Below are 22690 nucleotides of genomic sequence, written 5' to 3' on the forward strand. Positions count from 1 at the left end.
CTACATGAGTGGAATTAGGTGAACTTTTCATCCTTATTATAGAATAATTGTTGTTTTTTGACCCATAAAGGAGAAACTTAATTTCGACTTACAGCAGTGTTGTTTTGGAGGCACGCTGATGTATGACTGGAGCTTGTCCACATCTACTGATAACGTCTGGACTGGCTTGGTCTCAGCTGTGCTAGATTTAACCTGGAATTAGCCTTATTTGGATGTAAACATCAGATATTTCACTGGCCATTTAATGGTCTCTTGTATATAAAGCTCCTGCTAATATCATATTGTGTAGGGTGAATAATGTTGAAATCGTAAACAATAATTTTTTTAACTTACAAGTGTTCATGTTGCGACAACTTAGCACAGTTTTAAGGTTCCAGTGTGTTCAGTTCTTAGCAATTCACTGGAAATGTCTGCAGTAATTCGATTAAAGGTTCACCATTGATCAGCTGGGAATATCTTAAATATGACAGCTGACACTGCCAGAGAGCTTTGAATGAACTTTTGAATCTTGCATCAAATTATGCGTCCCTTTAGTGACACCTGGAGGACATTATCACAGCAGGACACAGTTACCTTGGTTATCAATTCTTCACTCCCTATGCCACTGTGTCAACAGGCCTCTCATCATTGCTTTGCTAATTTCACAAATTTCCTGGTGTTTTTGCTTTTTAATTCAGCTTTGAACATACCTTGTGTTAAAGTCAATTGCAAATTCTACAAAATAAAATAATTTCTCATGTATTTGTGTTTTGTTTATCTTTTTTATTCTTGTTACAGGTCATGTCTTTGATTTCCTTCCACTTGTTGTGGCAGAAGAGACCAATACAATATGCTGGCAGGTTTTCTTCCTCATTCAAAAGCATTTTTTCTAGTATCAAATAACAATATGAAGTTGTCCTTTTATCAAAAACAATATATATGGCTTGTAATGCAGATATAACATCTTTTTTTCACATATGCATTCCTCTCACAGTCTGGTCAAAAAGGAAAATTTGAATCTCAGAGTGCTGGTCAACTTAGTACAAAGGCTCAAAGTCCTCATCACAGCTCAGGTTCAAGTTATGACTGTACACATTGAAATAAAGACCCCAGGGATTTTATAGTACCCATTTTAGGGAGCTTTTCAGCTTGGTAAAGATATCCACAGCATGATCCAAAATTAGCAAAACCATTGTTCCAAAATTCATTGAAACCTGTAGAGTATGCTTTAATTATCAAATATATTGTTCTCATTTTCATTTATTCTGCCTGGAAATGACTAGAAATAAAATTTCATTATAGATATCCCATGTGTATAGTGATTGAGTATGAAAGTCACTTCATGAGATATAAATGGGCATTTAAAGATGCATAAATAGTCCAGGTCATATCTAAATTAATATGAACTTAGATAGATTAAAAGATAATACCAAGCACAGCAATACTACTCCGTTTGGAATGATATTATATTATATTTAAATGACAGATTGTCAGCAGTAATAATACATTTACTTTCCAACCGCTTTGTTCATTTGGCATTTTTTGCTATAAAAGCCTCTGCTGCTAATGCTGTTGCATAACAAAGCAACAGCATGAGGGTCCTGAAATTGGCGATAGTTATACTTGTCTTTCAAATTAATTTGCTTGTTATGATAAAACTGTCTTCTAATTTTAAATTTTTCATAAAGGTAAATATAAGAAACATCATGCTAAAGACCTGTCAGAAGCAGTCGGTGGCATGAAAACACTTCCATAACACAATCTTAACTTAAAAAATTTAATACAGTATTTCTTTCATGCCATCCACTGATGTCAACCAGTGAGTGTTTGTCAGTTATAAGAGGTTGCATTATTTTCTAATGAATGTGGCAACTAAACGTTTAGCCGACCATCAGATTTCAGAGAAATGAAGAGCAAATGAATCGTACATCGTGAAACAACATGCAAACAACTGCATGTCACAAGTCTCAGGAATAATCTGCATCTCTGGGGTGGATTAGATCAGACTCTGTAATCCTCGGCATGGGACCCTCACATGAACAGATGGTAGATATGACAAAAATCACCACACTAATTCTCTGCGACTGGTTAAATAAAGATACAACATGAACAAAACTGAGTTTTATAATTAAGAAAATATAAAATCCATAGATTCTGCTGCAGCTAATGTTATAGACCACATTTAGAATGTCTATAAAAACTCATTTCACTTCCTTTTAGACTGTCTATCTAACTCATATCGACAACATTCATCTACACCTGAAGTCAGCATTAGTTTGATTAGCTGTTTTTTATTTGAATAAAAAAATAAATAAATAGACAGCCTACATCGGGTACATACTCGTGTATATACTGTAACATATAAACAACCAAACCAGCAAAAATGGAAAACTTATGAAGAAAGACAGAGTGTGGTGATAGATTTCTTAATAGAACATTCCAGCATACACAACTGCACTGTATTAAGAGAAAGAGAAACCACAGTATGTACAGGTTAATATAGGTGTGACATTCATTTTGGGAAACTAAATAAAAATAGATTTACATTTAAAAACTATTTTATGATTCACAGTTTTTTTGGTTATAAGCACGCTTGAAGCCTTTGCTTCCAAAAGGCGTACAGTGTAAACACATGCATGAGCAGCCTCAGCACAGAGGCTGGGATGCAGAAAAGGTAGGTTTTACATGCATACAGGAGCACAGTAACTGATGTGAATATGCCAATATTTACAATAACTAACTCTTGCTCTGGTCGTTGTTCTCACAAATGTTTTTCTAGCATGTGGCATTGTCTCACAGCAATATACTAAATGTTGTGGCAAATCTTACTGTTAAGCACGCACTCAACATTGAATGCGTGGCTCATCTAATTCTTTGGGGCACATTCACACAGTGATTCACTGACTGGATACAAGCAGCTAAGTTAAGGCATCCCTGCACGTTGCACACATGTGGAGCAAATTCAGAGGTCGGGGTTGAACATGAAGTCCAAAGCTTGTCTCTCTGCTGCAGCCACATTTGGATGCCAGAGGTCCACGCTCAGAATGACTCTGGGACCAGATTCTGGAGGACCTGTAAAAAAGACTCAGATGCAGTTTTATTCAGATTAAATGAAAAGAGAAAATGAAAAAAACAAAAAACAAACAACTCCACTAATCCTAATGGGAAATTATAAAGTTGCGGTACTTTTATTTCATTCTTTTTTCTCTAACTGTATTATTGTTTTATTATAGTTGTTATTGTTTGTTTCATTATTAATCGTAAGCATTCATTGTGTCTCATTATTGTTGCTGGCACAAATGATCTCCTGTACCTTTAAAGATGATCATTCTGAAATTGTTAAAAAAAAAAAAAAACAGTAGTGATAAAATCTGGCAGCCATATTTGATGCATTTGTAGAGAGCAACTCACGAAATGGGTCAAAGAATCTTGAAAAAAAACTAACATTTAGAAGAAATCCTTTTTTTTTTTATCAAATCTTTCTTCAGAAATCATGTATTGACTTTTTTCAACTGAAAGGACCACAAACGATGACCTAAACTCTCTTTTTTTGAAGCTCTATGTGCTTCACTGACCTTTGTGGGAAACGGTGTGAAGGAAGGAGTCATCGACAAGGAGACAGTGTCCTTCGGACCAGCACTGAGGCTCCCCTCCCACCACCAGCTCACACGAAGAAGGAGTCTGCAGACCTGTAAAAGTGACGTCAGTTTTTTAAATACTGTTTACACAAAAATGATTTCCCCTTTAACTGCAGGAGCTTCAACCATGTCTGCATTTAGAACTGAGAGGATTATAGCCAGATGGGACACAGTAGAAAATGAAGAACAGAGAAATTAACCTCAACCTTTTGCTAATGCATCTCTAATAATTTATGTAACTTTAAGTACAGTAATACCTTCTGTGATACTATGGTTGTTACATGTGTTGGTCTTGCATGAGTTCACATCATGTGGTAACCTCAATTCAGCAAACATGTGTCATTTCATGCAGGTGGATATAAGTTTGAGACAGTAACACCACTAAATGACGAGTCCGTGATGCACATACAGTACTAGCAAATACATCCCAAAGCGTGTCATTTTTTTAAATACCAAGATGACAACGTAGGCGTGTGTTGGTGTGTCCATATGAGCTCCCCAACGTAGCTCCCGGCCCAAGCAGCCAAAATCCTGCAGATCCCAGCGAGTTGCTGTTTATAAATGTTCGCAGGGTAAGAAGTCTGCGGTAGGTGCGGGGACAGGAGCGACAGTTTCCTGACACACAGACTCCTGCACTGTACAGGGGAAACACTGCCTGGCCCTGAAAGAGACAAAGATTTCCATTCATGACTCAGATTTGAATCCCACTCTACACATTTCTACTTATCCACAGGTTCCACTTATTCATAGCTGATCTGACGTTAACTTTAACAAGGACGAAATTACAAAGCTAATCATAAAATATGCTGATTCGATGGTTTTTATCTTTGTTTTGCTCAAGTGAGATTGACTGAACCATCTGAGAACATTATTAAGTGATAATGATCTCCTTTACTTACCTACCGTAAATTCATCCAGTTTCAGTTTTTACATTAAAAAACTTTTGGCATCTCTAAATATACAGCACTAGAGTGTGACAGTTGGAGAATAAACAAATGCAAACTGGTGATGTTGTGTATTTGGGATTTTGAGAAGACAATTGATGTGATTTTGAAACTTGTGGTCTTGTTGAGTACCTTTGGTCCCTGAGAGGTCCAACCAAACTTTGAGTCAATGCCCCGCTGGTAGACAGCCTGAAATTCAGCCAATATTATAGGATAGCTGGCTTCCAAGACTTCAATATCATGTCGATGAGCATCACGTGGGAAAAAAGGAACACTTGGGACATCTGGCAGGAAGAAAAGATGGGGCTTCTGTATAGCAGATAGATCGCTGAGTCTGACCTAAAGTGGAAGCAATCACAAATTAGTGATCATTTCTCAATAATGTTTTCTTCCTTTGCTGTTTACCCTTGAACATAAATCCTGACCACCATAACAAGACATTGTGTTTTATGCCTGCCATAAAGACAGAACTAAGACATTGAACGCCTGTGTAAAACTTTCTTGAACAACTCATATGCATCATGTTTACAGCCAACAGCAAGCACAGGCCGATGTGTCTCACCTGCTCACGGAGACCTTTATGAATGCGGCCCATTCCCACCCAACTGTAACGTTTGGCATACTCTTGCAGTGCTGTGTAAAGCTTTTTGGCTTCTGCGGATGCCTGAGCAGGGAACAAGGCATGACTCAGCACTGGGGTGAGGTAGTCTTGTCCCTGCTCCTCATCTTCCACTGTTTCCATGGAAATAAAAGGGCTAATTTGATCACTCCTGGACAGTTTGGATCGTGCACTGCACTTTGCGCCAATGCAGCTACCGCTTCTGGAAATCATGGAGCGCCTTGAGCTTGACTTGAGCTTTCCAGCGTGCGTATGGCCTATGATTGGCAAATCAGAGCCAATCCGATAACAGTGCCACAGAAACAGGAGCAGCAGAGTCCACAGAAGGCCACTCAGTGAATGGACACCCAGCTCAACGTACTGAGGCAAAGGGATTGTGTTCATTGACCAATGCATCCTTTGAAATTGGGAGACACTGAAGAATTGAAACAGAGAGAGATTAAGAAATTATGATAAGATTACTTCATTTGCATAACACAAACAATAAAGATATCTTTCTTACAGTCCACAGTCATAGATCAGTCAAAGTCAAAAGATGAACTATCTATGTTTCAAATAGAAGACTCATAATGTTAATTCCTTTTCTGTAATCTTCTTCAAGGTCAGTGGGAACCAAGGCCTTTCCCAGAATGCACTGGGGAAGAAACTGGTGTCACTTCCAGGGGAGGATGCTCATCCATCTCAGAGCCACTGACCCTTTGGTTGAGGTGCCTCTTGTTGACGGAATCATACAAATTCTGATTCTTTGTTCGCCGTGTTTGCTCTGGATTAAGCAAAATGTCAAAGTATTGATATTCTTAAGTCATATAAAGACTTCCTATCTGCTGTTAAGCCTTAAAAATTAATTAATCCTTTTTTTTAAAAGCAATGGTTTTCCTCTATCTCCCTTAACCACGTTGAGGTCCACACTGTCCCGTTTTATGTCTTGTGTTCACAAAGATACTTTTACTTTTGAGACCTACATTATCCATATTTTCGAGCCAGTAACATTAACTGACCGCAATGAAATCAATTCATAAGCTAAGTGTTAACACCGCATGAGTGGAAGCCACACAAAGAAAGGATCAGTTGTTTTGTTATGTATTAATTTGATTTTGATCATTGAATGCCAATAAAAAACAGATGATTTTTTGTGAAAAATATATCAGACTACATCTGATTTGATCAAAGATAGCATATTGTAGTTCGTGTGTGTGTGCGGACGTACGTCCTTGTGTGTGTTAAGGGGGCATTAGAACATTGATTATTCAAAAAGAGTTCTGTTTATAATATTGTTGCTTCCTACTGTTACATGCGAGCAAGTGTGTGCACATTTGAGCGCGCTTGTGCGTGTGCGCGCCTGCTTGTGTATTTTGGATGTGAGGGCTACTCCCTAATAGGCTTATTTCAGCAGATTTGTGTCGTGGTTGCCTCAGCATGAAAATGGAGGTGCTGTCCATTGGAAACACTGGAGGCTCCATCAGTTTGGATGATTGATGAACTGTGCACGATCTTCTTGTTGTCGCTTCACCATTCATTTTGTTTTTGCAGTAAACTAGCCCCCACAGCTCAACCGGCTCATGTTTACTGTTCATGTTAGCTCAAACATCCACCGTTCCTGGAAATCCTGGCACACAATGTTTGCCATGCACATCATGTGGCACATGCGAACCTTTGAACAAGCAAACATATTTCACAAGCACTAAGAGCCGCATATCCCATCTCTGTCAGATTACCTTGAAACACCGTGAAGCGCCGCGTCGGACGCACTTCAGCACCGTGTTGGTGGGCAGCTCCTCCAGCCCTCAGACAAAATGTGGATATTCAGCCGCGCGTCGCTGCAGTTACGGCATTCGGCCGCCAGGGCGCACCTGCCGCTTCAACACAAATGCCCTCACATCACAGCCGAATGCGTCAACCACACGGTAACCAGCTAGGGGCACCTCACCAGCACAAACCCTGCCGTGTTTTCGGCCCAAAGCAACAGGATACCCGGCAAGATAAAAACACTGGACGCAGCCTGGGGCACGGGTAAGCGGCTGGCATGTTTAATTGTTGCTGAGGTGGTTGTCGGTCTAACAGTGGTGATGATTGATGGCAAGAATCGTCCTCCGCACAAAGAGGGCCGGAGGAGGTGCGAGCGATGCTGCCTAATATAGCCCCATCATTTTGTCACACACTAGGCTGGCATTTTCACCGAGGAAACGCCTCGAATAAGATCAGAGGTGCCTTTTGACACATAATTATTAACAGGTTGGTGACAGAATAAGATTCGGAGTCTTACCTGCGGTGACGGTAGGCGCCTTTGCTGAAATTTGGAATAGCGCATTTTCGGCATCTTGTTGCAGATTTGGTTGAGAAAATCCAAGGGAGGGGGGGGAGCCTTAACATTTCACATTATTATAGCCTACCGCGTTTGATGTGTACCTGTTTTGGTTAGTTTTTCTGTCTAAGTGTTGGGGAAATTTGTTTTGTCATGCATCGATATTTCATCAAAGGAATGAAAATCTTATAAATTGTCTGAACCTTTTAACAGTATCATGTCGAGATGATCTGACTCGAGTTATTGTGGCCTGTGTTATTCAAACATTTTAAGCCTTAATCATGAGAAAATTCTCAGTGAATAATGAATTAGCACTCCTGCATTCCCGTGCCTCTTGCAATAACTATAAGCTTCAATAGGAATTCCTGTAGCAAAAAATATCAACGCAGCATAGGAGATGCATTAATGGTGTGTTTACATTATCATGCACTGATCTACTCGGTTTAACCTTCTCAGGTCATTCAGTTTCATCTAAAACCATGGGGTTCACACACCTTGCCGTGATGCTGTCCGTCACCACGATCCACATAGTTTCAGGTAACTGTAAGTTTGTGCATCTGTGTATGTTCTGTGACAATAACAGATCTGAAAAGATTGTGTATGTTCTTTTATAAGCACTTTTCTTGTGCTGCTTGCTCACCCTGTTTTTATTTTGTTGCAACTGTTAAAAATTGGACCTGACTGTTTCAGGTATGAGCTTTATGACTCCAGAGCCTGATACACCACCAACACCATCCCCAGACTCTTACCCTCTGGGCGACCTCATCCATGCTGCCCTACAGAGTAAGGAATACTTAGGGCAGGCGTCTGCATCCACAGGTAGACTAACACAACACTTCATAGCTTAGGCAATGCAGCTGCATTATGACACGGGTGACTGCTGATTGATAAAGTTATTGGGATTTGCAGGTACCACCACCAATCCAACACAGGCTGTGCCTGGGCTCTGGCAGGCTGAGTCAACAGCGACAGCCATATCACCAGGACTTCTCACCACGGCTTTAAGCCCCTCCGCAGCTTCTAGCCAGGATGGATCGAGGACTCCCATGTCCATGCTGCCCATGGAAGAGGAGACAACCACTACTCTGATCACCACAACCACCATAACCACAATGCACATGCCAGGTATTTTTACACTCATCCACCTGGCTACCGCTGTGGTTATTTGTTCATTACAGATTTTAGTGACACCTGCAGTGGGTACAAAATCCTACTCAGTCACACTCACACGTTAGCAGTTTGTCCACTCAGGCTTTTTTTTTTTTTAAGAAGGATCTTTAATACACAAGATAGCATCAACACATCATAAAATATTCCTAAAGAAACAGGATACTGTTCAGTTGTAGTTACTCATTAACCTGTAAGAATCCACAGTGACACAGGTGTAACAAGCCAGTAAAAATGCTCTCTAAAGTTCTTTATACAGCTTCACCTTTTTTTTTAGTTACTATCAATCATGTTGTTAACTTCAGTGTAAATACAAACAAATGTGAAATTGAAAAATTCAAAACTCATTAAATTATATGTAAAATGTATATTCTGTTCGTATGTACACTGCACCTCGACTTTAGAGGATATATTTCACTTGGTAAATAAAACAAACAATATTTAACCATCCTTTAATGGTTATATATTGACATTGCCCTGCTTTTTGCAGTATGAGTAAGTTCACAATAAGCGCTGAGGATGTCCTGGATATCATCACTGGAAATGAACATGACTTTGAGGGATGTGAAGACAGCTCAGATGAAGACCCTGATTACACTCCCATCAACAGAGAGATGGAAAGTGAGAGTTAAGTTTATCTGGTGACAATGAAATTACTTAGATAAAGTACCACAACTATAAATGACCCCCTGGACAGCAAACTACAACCGCTTATTCGAAAAAAACACAAAAATAAACCCTTTCAAACCCGACTATACATTCAGTGGACAGAATGTTGCTCATCCAGACAATCGTCCAACTCCATTGGAGTATTTCAAAAAGATCAAAACAGCAGAAATGCTACTGAATGTTTAATTACTGAAGGAACAAACAAATTTGTACAGTGTTTAAAAAATCTGAATACCACAGCAATGTCAACACCACAGTTAAAGAGCTTGAAACACTGATAGGCCTTTATCTGCGCATGGGTCTTTCCAAATGACAGGAAATCATTAATAGTGGGAAAATCACACATGGTGTCCCACGGTGGCTGACATGTCACGCAACCATTTTCAGACCCTGCTGGCGAACACTGGGGACAAAAACCTTGTTGGTATTTGGGCTGACATTGTAGTCAAGCTCTGTGAAACTTTCCCCTCCAACCAAAACTGCAAAGTATTGCAGACAGCTTCTTTTCTTCTGTACCACTGGTGCTCAAACCTCTTCAGCGACAGATCTACTCTGTGGGAACACTCCATCGCAATTGCTTGGCTGGTTGTCAGCTAGAAGATGAGAAAACTCTTGTCAAAAGAGGCAGAGGATGTTTTGATGCTAGGGTGGAGAAAGAAAAAAGCATGGTCACTGTCAAGCGGTATGACACCAGGTCTGTTACACTGATTTCATCCTACTGCGCAGTTGAACCTTAAAACAAAGCTCAATGCTGGAGCAAATCAGATAAAGTATATGTGGAAGTCAACAGGCCCCACATGGTAAAGGAATACAACTCATACATGGGGGGTATAGATCTCCTCGATGCATACATTGCAAGGTGCAAGTACCACATTAAATCGCGCAGGCCTCATTAATGCATGTTTGATCTACCGCCGTGATTGTGAAATACTGCCACTGAAACACAGGAGCTTCCAGGCAGAGGATTGTTCTGCAAACACAAATGCCACATTATTTATTTTTTTATTTATATTGCATGTATTTGTTCAGTAAATATTACAAAGAATCTTTTGTTAAATCCAAGTAGAAATCATCTGATTTTGATATACGGTAAAGAAATGCAAATAAAAGTTATTTTCATGTAAGGAATAGATTTGCCATGAACACTAACTGTTACATATATCTAACATTACAAATCTCTGACAACAGTTGTTTGTTTTGTTGTTGTTGTTGTTTTCAGAAAAGGGATCTATGGGCTTCATTTGGTGTGTGTTAAATCCCAGATAATTTTTCTTTTAGGAGAAATGCGTCTACCTTAACAGTTTTACCTCAATAACTTTTTAACATTCCTTTAAAGTTGCTGCTGCTCTTCTTGCCAGGACAGTCATATGTCTGCAGGTTACATTGAATATGAGACTGTAACAAGCAGTTGATTCATTTGCAGTCACTTAGCATAAAACTGGAGAAGCTGAAGCAAGGCCTGACTAATACGTAGTTAAATTTTTTAGGGTTTAGTTTATCTTGTGATTTTTCACATTACCCAGAGTAACACCAGAACGTATGGTGTCATATCTAAGTTCAGAGTATTGAACACAAACAAAATAATCAAAGTTGTTTTTATTAATGATTGATATTCTAACAGTATGTTTTTGTTACTATTCATTTAGAGAAAATAAAAACATTACGTTATAGTTATATATAGTATATCATTTTATCTAATATTCATATTGTAAGATGTGTGCAAGTTGGAGGATAATTTTAGCACGTGAATGGACACCTTTTTACCAAAATTCAAAAGACTTCATGAGTGAGGAACCTTTATATTGAGCACTCAGTGCAGTATTTGTAAAATAACTAAACATCTGCGCGCATTCTTTTGTTGATGAGCAGGTGTCTCCTTATCATCTTGGTTTACTGTGCCAGAAAAAAAGAAGGCCTCTAGAAACTTAGATCCTATCTTATCTGTGCTTCCTAATCCTCATCTGGGCTGCAGTTTATTGGGCTTTGGTAATATTATGACTCATCTGCTTCTTTCAGTGTTTCTCAGTCCTGGATTTGGAACATGTCATATATGATTAACACTTACACAGTCAAACATTGTGCATTCTTCCTAACCCCATCTTATTTTGTACCAAGGATGAAATGTGTTCTTATGGCTATATACACTATCCATCTATGCAACATATATGTTGTCAGTTTATCATTTGACTGGTTGAGAAAGTATAAGTTAAGTAGTATTTAGAAGAAATGTAAAATAATCCAACAATTAATCATTTATTCCACTTCAGCTCAAGATCTCTGTCTTTGAGCAAATAACTTAAATAGTTCAAGTCATACCATTGCTATTAAAACTTTTATGCAAGTTTGCACGTGTATTCAATTCTCCTTCTGCTGCCTTTTCTCTCTATTTGCAGTACAATGCAATGCCACGTTGTCAGCGATGGAGGATGTTGTCGAGTCACCAGATCCCTCATCATCATCTTCTTATTCCCCTCTGGAATGCACCTACAGCATCACTGTGTATCCGGGTTATGGTGTGGAAATACAGGTAATGTGAATTTTGAATCCTTAAATAAATATTTTCCCAATATTTCATAATTAACTTTTCGACCGCAGTATACTTAAATGTCAATTTCATTGTTGTCTGTGAATTAAATACGTAGTTTTGTTTTTTTATTTTTTATTTACTTAGAGAAATATGTGCGCATCTGTGGAGAACTCAAGGGCTCAATGCACTGAAAATAGAGATAGCAATAAAAGCCTATCGTTATATCAGATAGAGACCATTTTACTTCAGACACTTTCTATTCATGCCTGTTTGAAGAGGGCTTTGCAGTATTTTTATGATCTAGTAAAAGCTGAATTACCGCAGAAGTGTAGTAAAAACAGGGCATGTTCATCCTCATTTCCCCTCAAGGTCAGGAAGTCAGATCTTTCGAAGGAAGAGTCTCTGATGATTGTGGGTTATGGAGGTTCAACACCAGAACTGTTAGCCAATGAGACCCTGGTGAAAGAGGGACAGGTGATTCGCAGCACTACCAATCAGGTATACATTCACTACCGCAGTCTCCGACAGTCCAACCATGGCACGTTCAGCCTCCACTATCAAGGTAAGTTAGCTCTGCCTGATTCATACCTTAAATAGAGTCTTTTAATCATAACTTGGGTTTACATTTTTACAGCTGGGCAAAAACTGAGCTTTGTCCTGTGGATTACACTCAGAAATTATTAGCACATTTATTAAGACTTAAGAGAGCAACAGATGATGAGATGATGCTGGTGTGAGTAGAGAGACAGACAGTGTCATCTAAAACAATCTGTCCATGAGGGTGGTGATGAGGGAAGTTAAGTAAAGGCATACTGGCAGAACAGATATCTTATGATTCAACTGATCTACACCCAGTACATTAATGCAGATTGTGTTAAGAAAGAGAAGAAAAGAGAAAGAGGAAAGAAAATGACGATCGGATCAGTGTGCATTTGATTAGAAATTCACCAGAATTTGTTGCTGAGAGAAAAGCTTTTAACGAAACTGTCTATCATCTCCAAACTACACCAACAGCATTTCTCCTGTCCTGCCCATTCCCCAATTCACCTGAGGGTGGCGGAGTGACGGTGACAGACATCCATCCTGGAGGGCAGGCACACTTCCACTGTGATCCAGGGTTCCAGATTCGAGGCCATGAGGTGGCAACCTGTGTCAACACAACACAGCCGCACTGGACCACGGCTGTGCCTCAATGTGTTGGTTTGTAGGACGATTTAGTGTTAAATGCACCAATACCAGCTAAGCTTTGTGAACGGTGGGATTGTTGAGGTGACACATATTGGAAAGTGATATCTTGCATATTATTTTTCTGCAGTTGTGTCCTGCGGAGGGTGGATTAAAAATGCAACAGTGGGACGGATACTTTCTCCACCTCCTCCATCTGTCAGCAACCACAGTAATGGGAACAATCTGAGCTGCCACTGGTTAATAGAAGCCAAAGAGGGACACAGGCTCCACCTACACTTTGAGAGGATTGCACTGGATGAAGATGATGATAAGTAAGTTTGTGTTGCTACAACATGTTGTTGTATCTGAACCCTTTTTGCTTTAGGCCTATAAAATGCAGTTTTGTATTCTTAAAACATATTTTTATTTGTGCAGCCCTCAGCACACCAAGGCTAAACATACTACTACTGTAAATGGGAAAGAAAAGTAATCAGCTTGTTTTAGGAAGTGTACCCATTTTTCTAAAAAAAAATAATAAAACCTTCTAAAAAAGGCTACCTTTGGTATAAAAATACCAATAAAGGTTTTGAAAGGAAGGGGGAACATCAGGGGCTGTTCAGGTATTTGTAATTCACAATTTAACAACCAGAATTTTTTTTTTAAAAGACGGAAAGAAAACTTTTGTCCTTGTTCTCTTGATTTCACAACAGTTCAGAAAAATAGCCACATATATACTCCACTCCTCAGACCGACATGTTTCACCAGATGTATTGATTTTAACTTGCCATCATTCTGCTTTCCATATGCATTTCTTACTCAGGCTCTCTGTCTTTTCAAGCTTTATCATTGTTGTTTGTCCTGATTAGGTTGATCGTGCGAAGTGGAAACAGTTCCCTGTCCCCTCCGCTATTTGACTCAGATCTGGATGATGTCCCAGAGCGTGGGTTGCTGAGCGAGAGCTCTACATTGTACCTTGAGCTCACAGCTGATTCCTCCTCTATTCCCCTGCTGCTGGCGCTGCGATATGAGGGTGAGCAGAAGTATTCAGATACTCAGCCTGCATTCTTTTGCAGACATGAGGTCCTCTTCACATTTAGCAAAACAGAGAGGCAGAGGCATAGCAGAGCTGCACATCCAGCGAACGTCAGTACCTGGGTCACCGTTTTAATTGGAAGAAAAATTATATTATGATTTATTACAGAATTTAAAAAGACTTAATGGTATTGTATAATTCCATGCTCTTACTCAGCACATGTTACCCTGACATATATTTTAGACTTTGGACCTGTTTGTTGCTGAAGCTTTTAGTGCTTCACACACTTTTTTTGTAGCCAATAATGTTTGAGAATCTTTGTCATCCTAACTGAAAACTCCACAGCTTCTTTCTCGTTTACAGGAATGTTGTTGCTTTATTTTATCAAAAGAGATCAACCAGGATTAGTATTTTCGTGCACACATATTATCTCATCTCATTAAATCTTTTTACGTGTGCGTAGCTTTTGATGACGAGCACTGCTGGGAGCCCTACATGCCTCATGGAAATTTCAGCAGCAGTGACATCACATACCAGCTGGGCACCATTGTCACCTTCACCTGTTCTCCAGGCTTCGTCATGGAACAGGGTTCAGGGACTATCGAGTGCATCAACCCCAGCAATCCCCACTGGAATGACAGCGAACCCATCTGCAAAGGTGGGTTTTGGGATCGAACTTTTCAAATGCAGTAAATGATTCAAGTAATACACCAACCATCAAATGATGTTATTCATATATACAAATATATATATATATATATACATATGACTTTTAAGACCAAAAATCATTCTTGTTATTTCCTCACCCTCTTTTTTTCTGAGCTTTTTTTCCTAATTTAGCTAAAGCTTAATCTTTTACTAATCCATTCTATCTATGTAGCGCGTGGTGTTTTAATTTGCATAAAATGAGAATTCACTCATTTTGTCCATGAATTTTCAAACTGAAATATTCTGGGATGGGAGTGTGAAGCTTCAAGATGCTGTAGCCACACTTACTGTGTCATCTGCTGATCTGCTGTGTGTGCTGTGAAAACTGAGAGCACTAAGAGTCTGTGGCTGATATGAAACCAGCTTTGCAGGGTGAGGCACTGCCTGAAAACACAGGTGGTACAATTTCAACCAAGCGTTAAATTGACGGCTTGACACTCAGAAAGCCATATGCTTTGTTGTGCATTTCTGCTTTTAGAAAAACAGACGCAGCTCTTATCCGTAGTGATTTAGGGAGGTGAATGTTGGGATGTCAGTGGATTGAGTGCTGAAGGATCTATGCGTGGTAGCAAGAAGTCGCCCTCGGAATAGAAAAGTGGATCTGCTGTTAAAATGATGGCTCTATTGGTGCTTGTGAGAGCTTATGTCTTTCACTGGTACGATTGCTCTCAGAGCACAGCTGTTTGTCAGTATTTTGTCCTGTTGGACTTATGCGTCTCATACTTGCCAGCTGTCACAAAAACATATTTGATAAATATGGTTAAAATGCTGTTTGTGTAGTCAGAACCCATCCCAAAACCCATCATCAAATTAGATGTTTTTTCAACAGCAAAATTGTAGGTTTGCTTTAAAGTGAATTGATGTTGACCTCTTTCCAAAAGGTTTCTTTAGTATTGTATCTGCTCAGGATACAACTTGCTGCATTAACTTATCAAATAATATGTCAATGTCTCCGACAGGCGGTAAATATTTAAAGTTTTGTTTGGAAGTTTTATAGTAACAGGGTGGACACTTGAGAAGTTTGTGAACCTTAACTATGTGAGCTATGTGCGTCTGATTCATTTTGGAGGCCAATGACTTTTTGTTATTCCCATTCCCGGTCCTGAAACAGCCCTAGACTGCCCAGGGGTTGAAATACTATGGCTCACAACTTTGGTTTCCAGCCCTGCAACACACCATTTTACACATTCTTGACAATTTTGTGGGCTTTTCAAGGCATCTTTGTGGCTTCTTCAACAAATTCATGTGCAGGGCTCCCACGTAGATTTTTTATTTTTTTTGTGATGTCAGTGTTACATCTGACAAAGCCAAAGGGTAAAAAAAGATTCTCTGTTGTTACTTTAAATAAGCCATTGCTTATGAGACCTTTTAGATATGTCTCTTTAAGTTCTTTCTGTAATCACTACTCCTATTTTTTTAACATCCATAAAAAAAAATCTGTACTCAAAGTGTTAAGCTTGTTTCTTTGATTTTTTTTTCTCGCCCGTCATGCCCTCGTTCCACGTCTTCACCTATCTTTCTCTGCTCTGCTCTGTAAGCTCTGTGTGGAGGGGAGCTGACTGAGCCCACAGGTACTGTCCTGTCTCCTGATTGGCCCCAGAGCTACTCCAAAGGGCTAGACTGCGTGTGGCAGATCCATGGTAACGAGGAGAAGCGCATTGAACTGGATGTTCAGATGTGAGTATTTTCGAATAAAGGAGTGATTAAAGTTTGGGTTGTTTGGATGTCAGCTTATGCAACAACTACAAGGACAAATTTATTGAAACTTGGTGAATGGCTGGATTATGAGCAGCGGTAGAGCACAATACCTTTTGGTAAAGATCCAGATCTCTTTTATTTAAACTATGGGCATTGGCATTGATGACGCAAGGGCTTTCCAATTGCCCCCTATTGTGTAGTCTGTCAATCAGAAAATAGAGTAACTTCTTATTGTCACAAACACCTTGAGCTCACTGTGCTGTGTGTGCTGCACCTGTAGAAGAATACTGAGATACATTTACTCATGACCTACACAACAACTCTTGGAGTCACAGATGAGCTGTGCATTTATCAGGTGGTGTTGCTTGTATGAAATATGGGAACGAATCTGAAAACAGCACCTTAATGCACACATTCATGCCGATTTCCGAATTTTTTTTACAATATGCAACCAGTAAATTTTCCAAAAAACAGTTGGTAAATGAGGCCCAATGAGTCACAACTCGCATTAGATTGAGAATTCATTACATCAACGTTAAAAGGCAAAAATCTACCCTGCAATTAAATTCAACTTGGTGGAAGCCAAGCTCTTGAGATTCTACATTTATCTTTCTATGATCTAAAACAAATTAGTAATGTGACACAAACGTCAATGCGAGTCAAATCATGTGCATACGTGAAAATTATATCTGATTGCATTTGGGTGAAACTACCAATGAAAGGCAGTAAGATGACATCATGTTGTGGTTAAACATAAGTTGCAGCATTGACTGCCTTATCCTCTCCTCCTTCTCCACTGTGCACTGACCAAAATAATACATGAAGTGGGTGGACTGGTTGTCTTGAAAAGAAGAATCTCTCTTAAGAGAAAGCTCATTTCTCTTTTTTATACCTCCTTAGCTTAAATATCCGCTACACCGATGTGCTGACAGTTTTCGACGGGCGTGATCTCACGTCACACGTGATTGGCCAATACCTGGGATCCAGAGAGCGTTTCCGAGTTGTGTCCGGGGGGTCGGAAGTCACCATTCAGTTTCAGAGTGATCCAGAAGACTCCAGTTTCATCCTGAGTCAAGGGTTCCTTATCCATTATCGCGGTAAGTGAACTCGAAATGTAATCTCCATATTCATTACATTTAAAATATTGATTTTGTCTATGGATCTATTTTGTCTATGTCTATGGATATTGATATTGTCTACTTGGATCTCATCGAACGGGACAAATGGGTCTTCCACTAATGATGAGAAACCTGTTTTAATTCTCTTTCTGCGTTCTGCAGAGGTCGAGCCTAATGAAACCTGCCCCACTCTCCCTCAAATTGAGTTTGGCTGGATCAGCTCATCCCACTCCTCTCCTGTGAGAGGCAGCGTGCTGACCTATCAGTGCCAACCAGGATACGACATCAGCGGATCAGACATCATCACCTGCCAGTGGGACCTCTCCTGGAGCAGCAATCCACCTACTTGTGTTAAAGGTGAGAAAATCAGCGGGACTCACTTTGTGCATATTTTTAGACCTGGGCCCCGTTTCTCTATTGTTAAAGGCACATTAAGACTTTTTTTTTTTAAGTGGGATTGTGTGAGGTGCTTATGAGAAGCCAGTGTCTTACTTGCAGTAGAAAGCAGTCAGAGTGCTCTCAGTCTAGAGATTTTCCATCTAAAACAACTTAACCCTAAAGATGTCATAGTGGTCTAAATGGATGCCGTATTATAGATTTTTGCATCACATCTCTTGTAAATCAAACAGTTCACTGTGCACTTTGTTGCTACACTTTCTCACCCCCAGAATGTCCATGTTGCAACGCAGTCTGCATTATGCAGACCCAGTCTTTGTAAAGGTCTGATGCAAAAGTAAATGCTCACACTTATTTAGTGCCTGTTTAACCATGTCTACAAAGCACATTTACATTAGTTTTTTATTCAACCATTTACACAGACATACAGCACTTATTTTATATATATAGATATATATATCTATAGATATAGATATATATATACCCTTGGGATCAAACACCAACCCTCCAGCTGAGCTACGGGTGCGGTCATTGATGGGGTGTAAAATTCTAGAACACGGAACCACTTTGAAATACTGACGTTTTGATTGTTTTAGATGGCAAAACTTTGCTAATTTCTTTGCTCATTTCATGGCCTCCAGTCAGAAGCGCTCTGCTCGCTTTCAACTGCACATAAGATGCTGAATATACTTCAAACAACTGCACTCCACAAAAAAAAGAAATATCCCTTTAAGGCTCTACAAGGTTAAAAGGGACCAAAGTGTTTGACATTGGTTCAGTAATGAATCATGAAACAGATGCAGTCTCATCCAAGGGGCCATTGTTCACTTTAAAGTTGGAAAGCTTGTTTTCTAATGTTGTCCTCCCCTTCTTTTGTGACTACTGATGCCAGTTCAGTGACATTACTAGACTATGAATGTGCTTACTTTCTTTGCATTTTTCTTCAGAAGTTTTCTTTAGACTCATGTCTATCCCTGCAGGACTCCTATTCATGCTGTCGACTCACCGTTATTGGATGTTTTGAACCTCTTTAGATACAATTAAAATCCTTATTGTTGCATAGGAAGGAAGGTCGCAGGTTTAAAAACAGTTCTGCATATGTAGACTGTTTGTTGGCTAGATTTTTGGCTGTCAGTGGAGTCTCCAGTACATCACTGTGTTACCAGCCAAGCTAATAAGTGAAGTTTAGAGGTGTTGGTATATAGGTTTTATATACTAGCTAGTCTGGAAGCCTGGAGCTAGTCTGAAGCTAACCATGAACACTATCTAATAAAGGCAAATTATTCAAAAAGACTTATTCTATAAAAGGCTAAATGGCTGCTGGCAATAGCTTCAAAATGACGGTGCAGACAAAGTCAAACTAATGTTGAACCATTATCCTTGAACTTTATGAGCATCCATGTTGCTACTCCTCCTGTGCTCTTTATAATGAATTATATTCTTGGATGTATTCTGTGTCCGACTTTGCCCCTCACAGTCCAGCAATGTCCAGATCCAGGAGAGGTGGTAAACGGAGCACGCTCTGTGCGTCCTGAGGCAGGCTTTGCAGTTGGGACAGTGGTGCGTTTCTCTTGTAACCAGGGCTATCAGCTGGAGGGCCCCAGCCAAATCTCCTGCCACGGACGAGACACTGGCACTCCTAAATGGAGTGACCGCAGCCCAAAGTGTGTCTGTAAGGCCCCTTTTCTGTACTCCGCTGTTTTTTACAATTCATCTCGCATGTTTTTTCACATTCCATATAAACTGTGGCTGTGTCTGTTTGTTCTGAACAGTAAAATATGACCCGTGCCCAAACCCTGGAGTCCCAGACAATGGTTACCAAACTTTGTACAAGCACAGCTACCAGGCGGGAGAAACTCTGCGTTTCTTCTGCTATGAGGGCTATGAACTTATCGGCGAGGTCATCATCACATGTGTTCCCGGCCATCCTTCTCAGTGGAACAGCCCGCCGCCCTTTTGCAAAGGTAAAGGGTATCGCTGCGATCACAGTATTTGTAGATACTCGTCTGGAGCAGAGAACAGAACAGGAAAAACAGTTCAATGCTCGTAAAGTTCAATTTTAAAGTACCTTGATTATGGAAAGGATTTACCATTGCCTGTCTTTTTTTTTTTTATATCTGGGTGAAAACCTTGTGAGACATTTTACTAACGTATGTTATTTCATTTCACACAGTGGCATATGAGGAGCTCTTGGATGATCACAAATCAGAAGGTGATTTGTTTTCCTTTCCCTCTTCTGGTATGCAAATGAAGCCCAACAGATGCATTATTCACATCTACCACTTGTTGAATTTGATTGAGTTTACTATTAATTTGGCATTTAATTGTGGAATTTAGAACACTTTTAAAGTCATTTATCCACAAGTAGACTTCAGAAAATGTATATAATTCATGCCGTGCATTGTTGAGGGAAAACTCCTGACAGCTGATCTTTTTTACTTCTTTACAGTGTCCCAGTCTTTCGAGCCGTCCCATCAGATCCTGAGTGAAAACATTGCTTTGGCAATAATCTTGCCAATCATCCTGGTCATTCTCCTGATTGGAGGAATTTACATGTACTATACAAAGTAAGTATTTGTGTTGACCTGATCTCATTTGCACAGTGTCAGCAATCATCTATTGCTGCAGTGTAGAGGCTTCAACACTGTTCTCTCCGTCCTTCGCATTCATTAATGCGGTTATACTTTGTCACGCACAGCATTTGCAGACTAGAATGGAAGCCACTCTTCTGGAAGTCTCTTTCTCACACACACTCCTACAGTCCCATAACAGTCGAATCCGATTTCAACAACCCTCTTTATGAAGCAGGGGTAAGTATATATCTTTTCGCCTACTTGTCTGGTGATGCTCGGAGATAGTTTAATTTTTCCTTTTAGATATAAAAAGTTTACCATTGCAAACTTTAAAGCTCATCCTGTGTTTTAATCTGTGACCACAGGACACACGGGAGTATGAAGTATCCATTTAAAGAAGAAAATATCAGAACCACAGCAGGATTCAATTCTTGAGGAAGATAAATTGTTTTTGTATAAAACGGCCTCACTCCCCTTTTATCACTCTTTTTTTTTTTTACCACATTTGTGTTTTACCACAATTGTATATCTGGTTTATCAGTCATTAAAATGCTTTATTTTCATTCGCTGCACTGATATGGTGATCTACCAAATGTGATTCCTACTTATTTGTCCAATCTTCTATATCATTAGGACTGGTGCCTTATGAAGGGTAAGAAATTGACAACAAATTAAATTAAATAAGTGTGGGGGGAGGAATGGCTAAAGGGAAAGGCTAAAGGGAAACTGATTTATTTATTCTGAGTCGTTATGAGGCCAAAAGATTAGAGAGCATGGCGATGCTTTATTTGTAACAAAGTTACTGTCATTACTATATATACAGAGCACATGCTGAATGTTTCTCTTTCATTTTTTCTAAGAGGCTCTTATTGTGTTTTGAAAAGTGTCACGGTAAAGGGGAAGAATGCTTTATTTTCAGTCATGAGAAAAAGTTTTGAAACCAGCTGTCCTTTCCTTTTTCTCACAGTGTGTAACACATTCACACAAATTGAATGTAAATATCTGACATAATATTGGCTGAGGTTGATATAAATATATATATATATATATATACATATATATATATATATATGAGCCTCAACTCAAACATATATACACTTATACATGGTGGCGGGAGGTTATATATTTTCATTATATTGGTATAATGAAAATTCAGTGCCAAAATATAATGTTAAATAATTCAATGTCCTTAAGTGTTTCATCTGTTGTTGAAATAGTGTTTACAAAGGCCGTGCTCATGTTATTCTTTGCCGTTTCTGCAGTCATCACCCAATGTCACACCACATACTGTATTAGAAAAGGTGAGGACATGAATGTCATTGCGCTTCGAGCATGCACCGATTGTAAATTATATTGCTTATGCTCAATCTCTCCATTGTCATTATAGTTACAGACAGTCATCATTATTATCAAAAATTGATGTTGTATGCACTATGTTGATGAAAAATTTCAAATCAGGCTGCTTGCTGTGATGCATTATGTATTTATTTATAAATGATTGTTTGAAAAGTGAATGTAATATCATTCACTGAGCCAAATGAGGGATTCTGGAGACTGTTGCTTTGTAGATTTCATTCTTCTCTTACCATCAGTAGCATTTATTTGCGTCATATATAAATACACTCTTTTGAAGGCAGTGAATTATTTGCTGAACTGGAAATAAAGTCTCTGTTGAATGGTATAAAGCTTGTGGAAATGTGCTTTTATTTTTCAAATAGCTAAGTAAACTTGCATTTGTACATACATAAAAAAACATACAATCAGATTTAATAAATAGATGACTCCTCCAAAGCAAAGAATATCACAATGGGGATAATTTCACACATATTGAAACCCTATTCCAGGTTTGAAAATAGAAATCCACTTTTTAGATGTGATCATAATTTTTATTTGCCCCCAATAATATGTTAACCTTAGTTTGCTTTATGCTTTCAATGAAAATATGAGTCTGCTGTCAAAAAAAGTCACCACTTTGACATGAAAACAGTTACTTATATCATAAATATAAATATCACAATATGTGGGCAAATATAAACATACTTTTAGCTGTTAAAATGTTTTCTTCTATCAGATTCTCGATAAGTCATTCTTTGCGGAGCCAAATAAAACGGGAGACTCTGATTGTAATGTGCAGTTTCTCATTGTAACCACA

At 39.1% G+C, this 22690-nt stretch overlaps 2 protein-coding genes across 4 annotated transcripts; one reads left to right on the forward strand and one right to left on the reverse strand.

Moving 5' to 3' along the window:
* Positions 1-814: 814 nt before the first annotated feature.
* asphd1 (aspartate beta-hydroxylase domain containing 1) lies at positions 815-7513 on the reverse strand. Of its 2 annotated transcripts, none has more exons than XM_072368922.1 (6): positions 7444-7513; positions 5124-5595; positions 4694-4900; positions 4071-4278; positions 3555-3668; positions 815-3051 (listed from the first exon to the last, which is right to left on the reverse strand). In XM_072368922.1, the coding sequence occupies exons 2-6, from the start codon at positions 5574-5576 to the stop codon at positions 2942-2944; spliced, it is 1092 nt and encodes a 363-aa protein (XP_072225023.1). In that variant the 5' UTR covers positions 5577-5595; positions 7444-7513; the 3' UTR covers positions 815-2941. The 2 variants fall into 2 exon arrangements, with proteins under 2 accessions (XP_072225023.1, XP_072225022.1); XM_072368921.1 differs by lacking the exon at positions 7444-7513 and adding an exon at positions 6896-6974.
* sez6l2 (seizure related 6 homolog (mouse)-like 2) lies at positions 7061-22223 on the forward strand. Of its 2 annotated transcripts, none has more exons than XM_072368919.1 (19): positions 7061-7190; positions 7939-8019; positions 8173-8301; positions 8392-8607; positions 11712-11845; positions 12215-12407; positions 12860-13045; positions 13161-13344; positions 13879-14042; positions 14509-14703; positions 16292-16430; positions 17352-17548; positions 17732-17926; positions 19443-19637; positions 19738-19929; positions 20139-20204; positions 20415-20532; positions 20664-20775; positions 20904-22223. In XM_072368919.1, the coding sequence occupies exons 2-19, from the start codon at positions 7962-7964 to the stop codon at positions 20931-20933; spliced, it is 2703 nt and encodes a 900-aa protein (XP_072225020.1). In that variant the 5' UTR covers positions 7061-7190; positions 7939-7961; the 3' UTR covers positions 20934-22223. The 2 variants fall into 2 exon arrangements, with proteins under 2 accessions (XP_072225020.1, XP_072225021.1); XM_072368920.1 differs by having other exon boundaries at positions 20139-20177.
* The last annotated feature ends 467 nt before the right edge of the window (positions 22224-22690 follow it).

This window comes from Leuresthes tenuis, unplaced genomic scaffold (genome assembly GCF_036924035.1).
Source record: "Leuresthes tenuis unplaced genomic scaffold, fLeuTen1.0.hap1 SCAF_17, whole genome shotgun sequence".
In the NCBI taxonomy this organism is placed as follows: domain Eukaryota; kingdom Metazoa; phylum Chordata; class Actinopteri; order Atheriniformes; family Atherinopsidae; genus Leuresthes; species Leuresthes tenuis.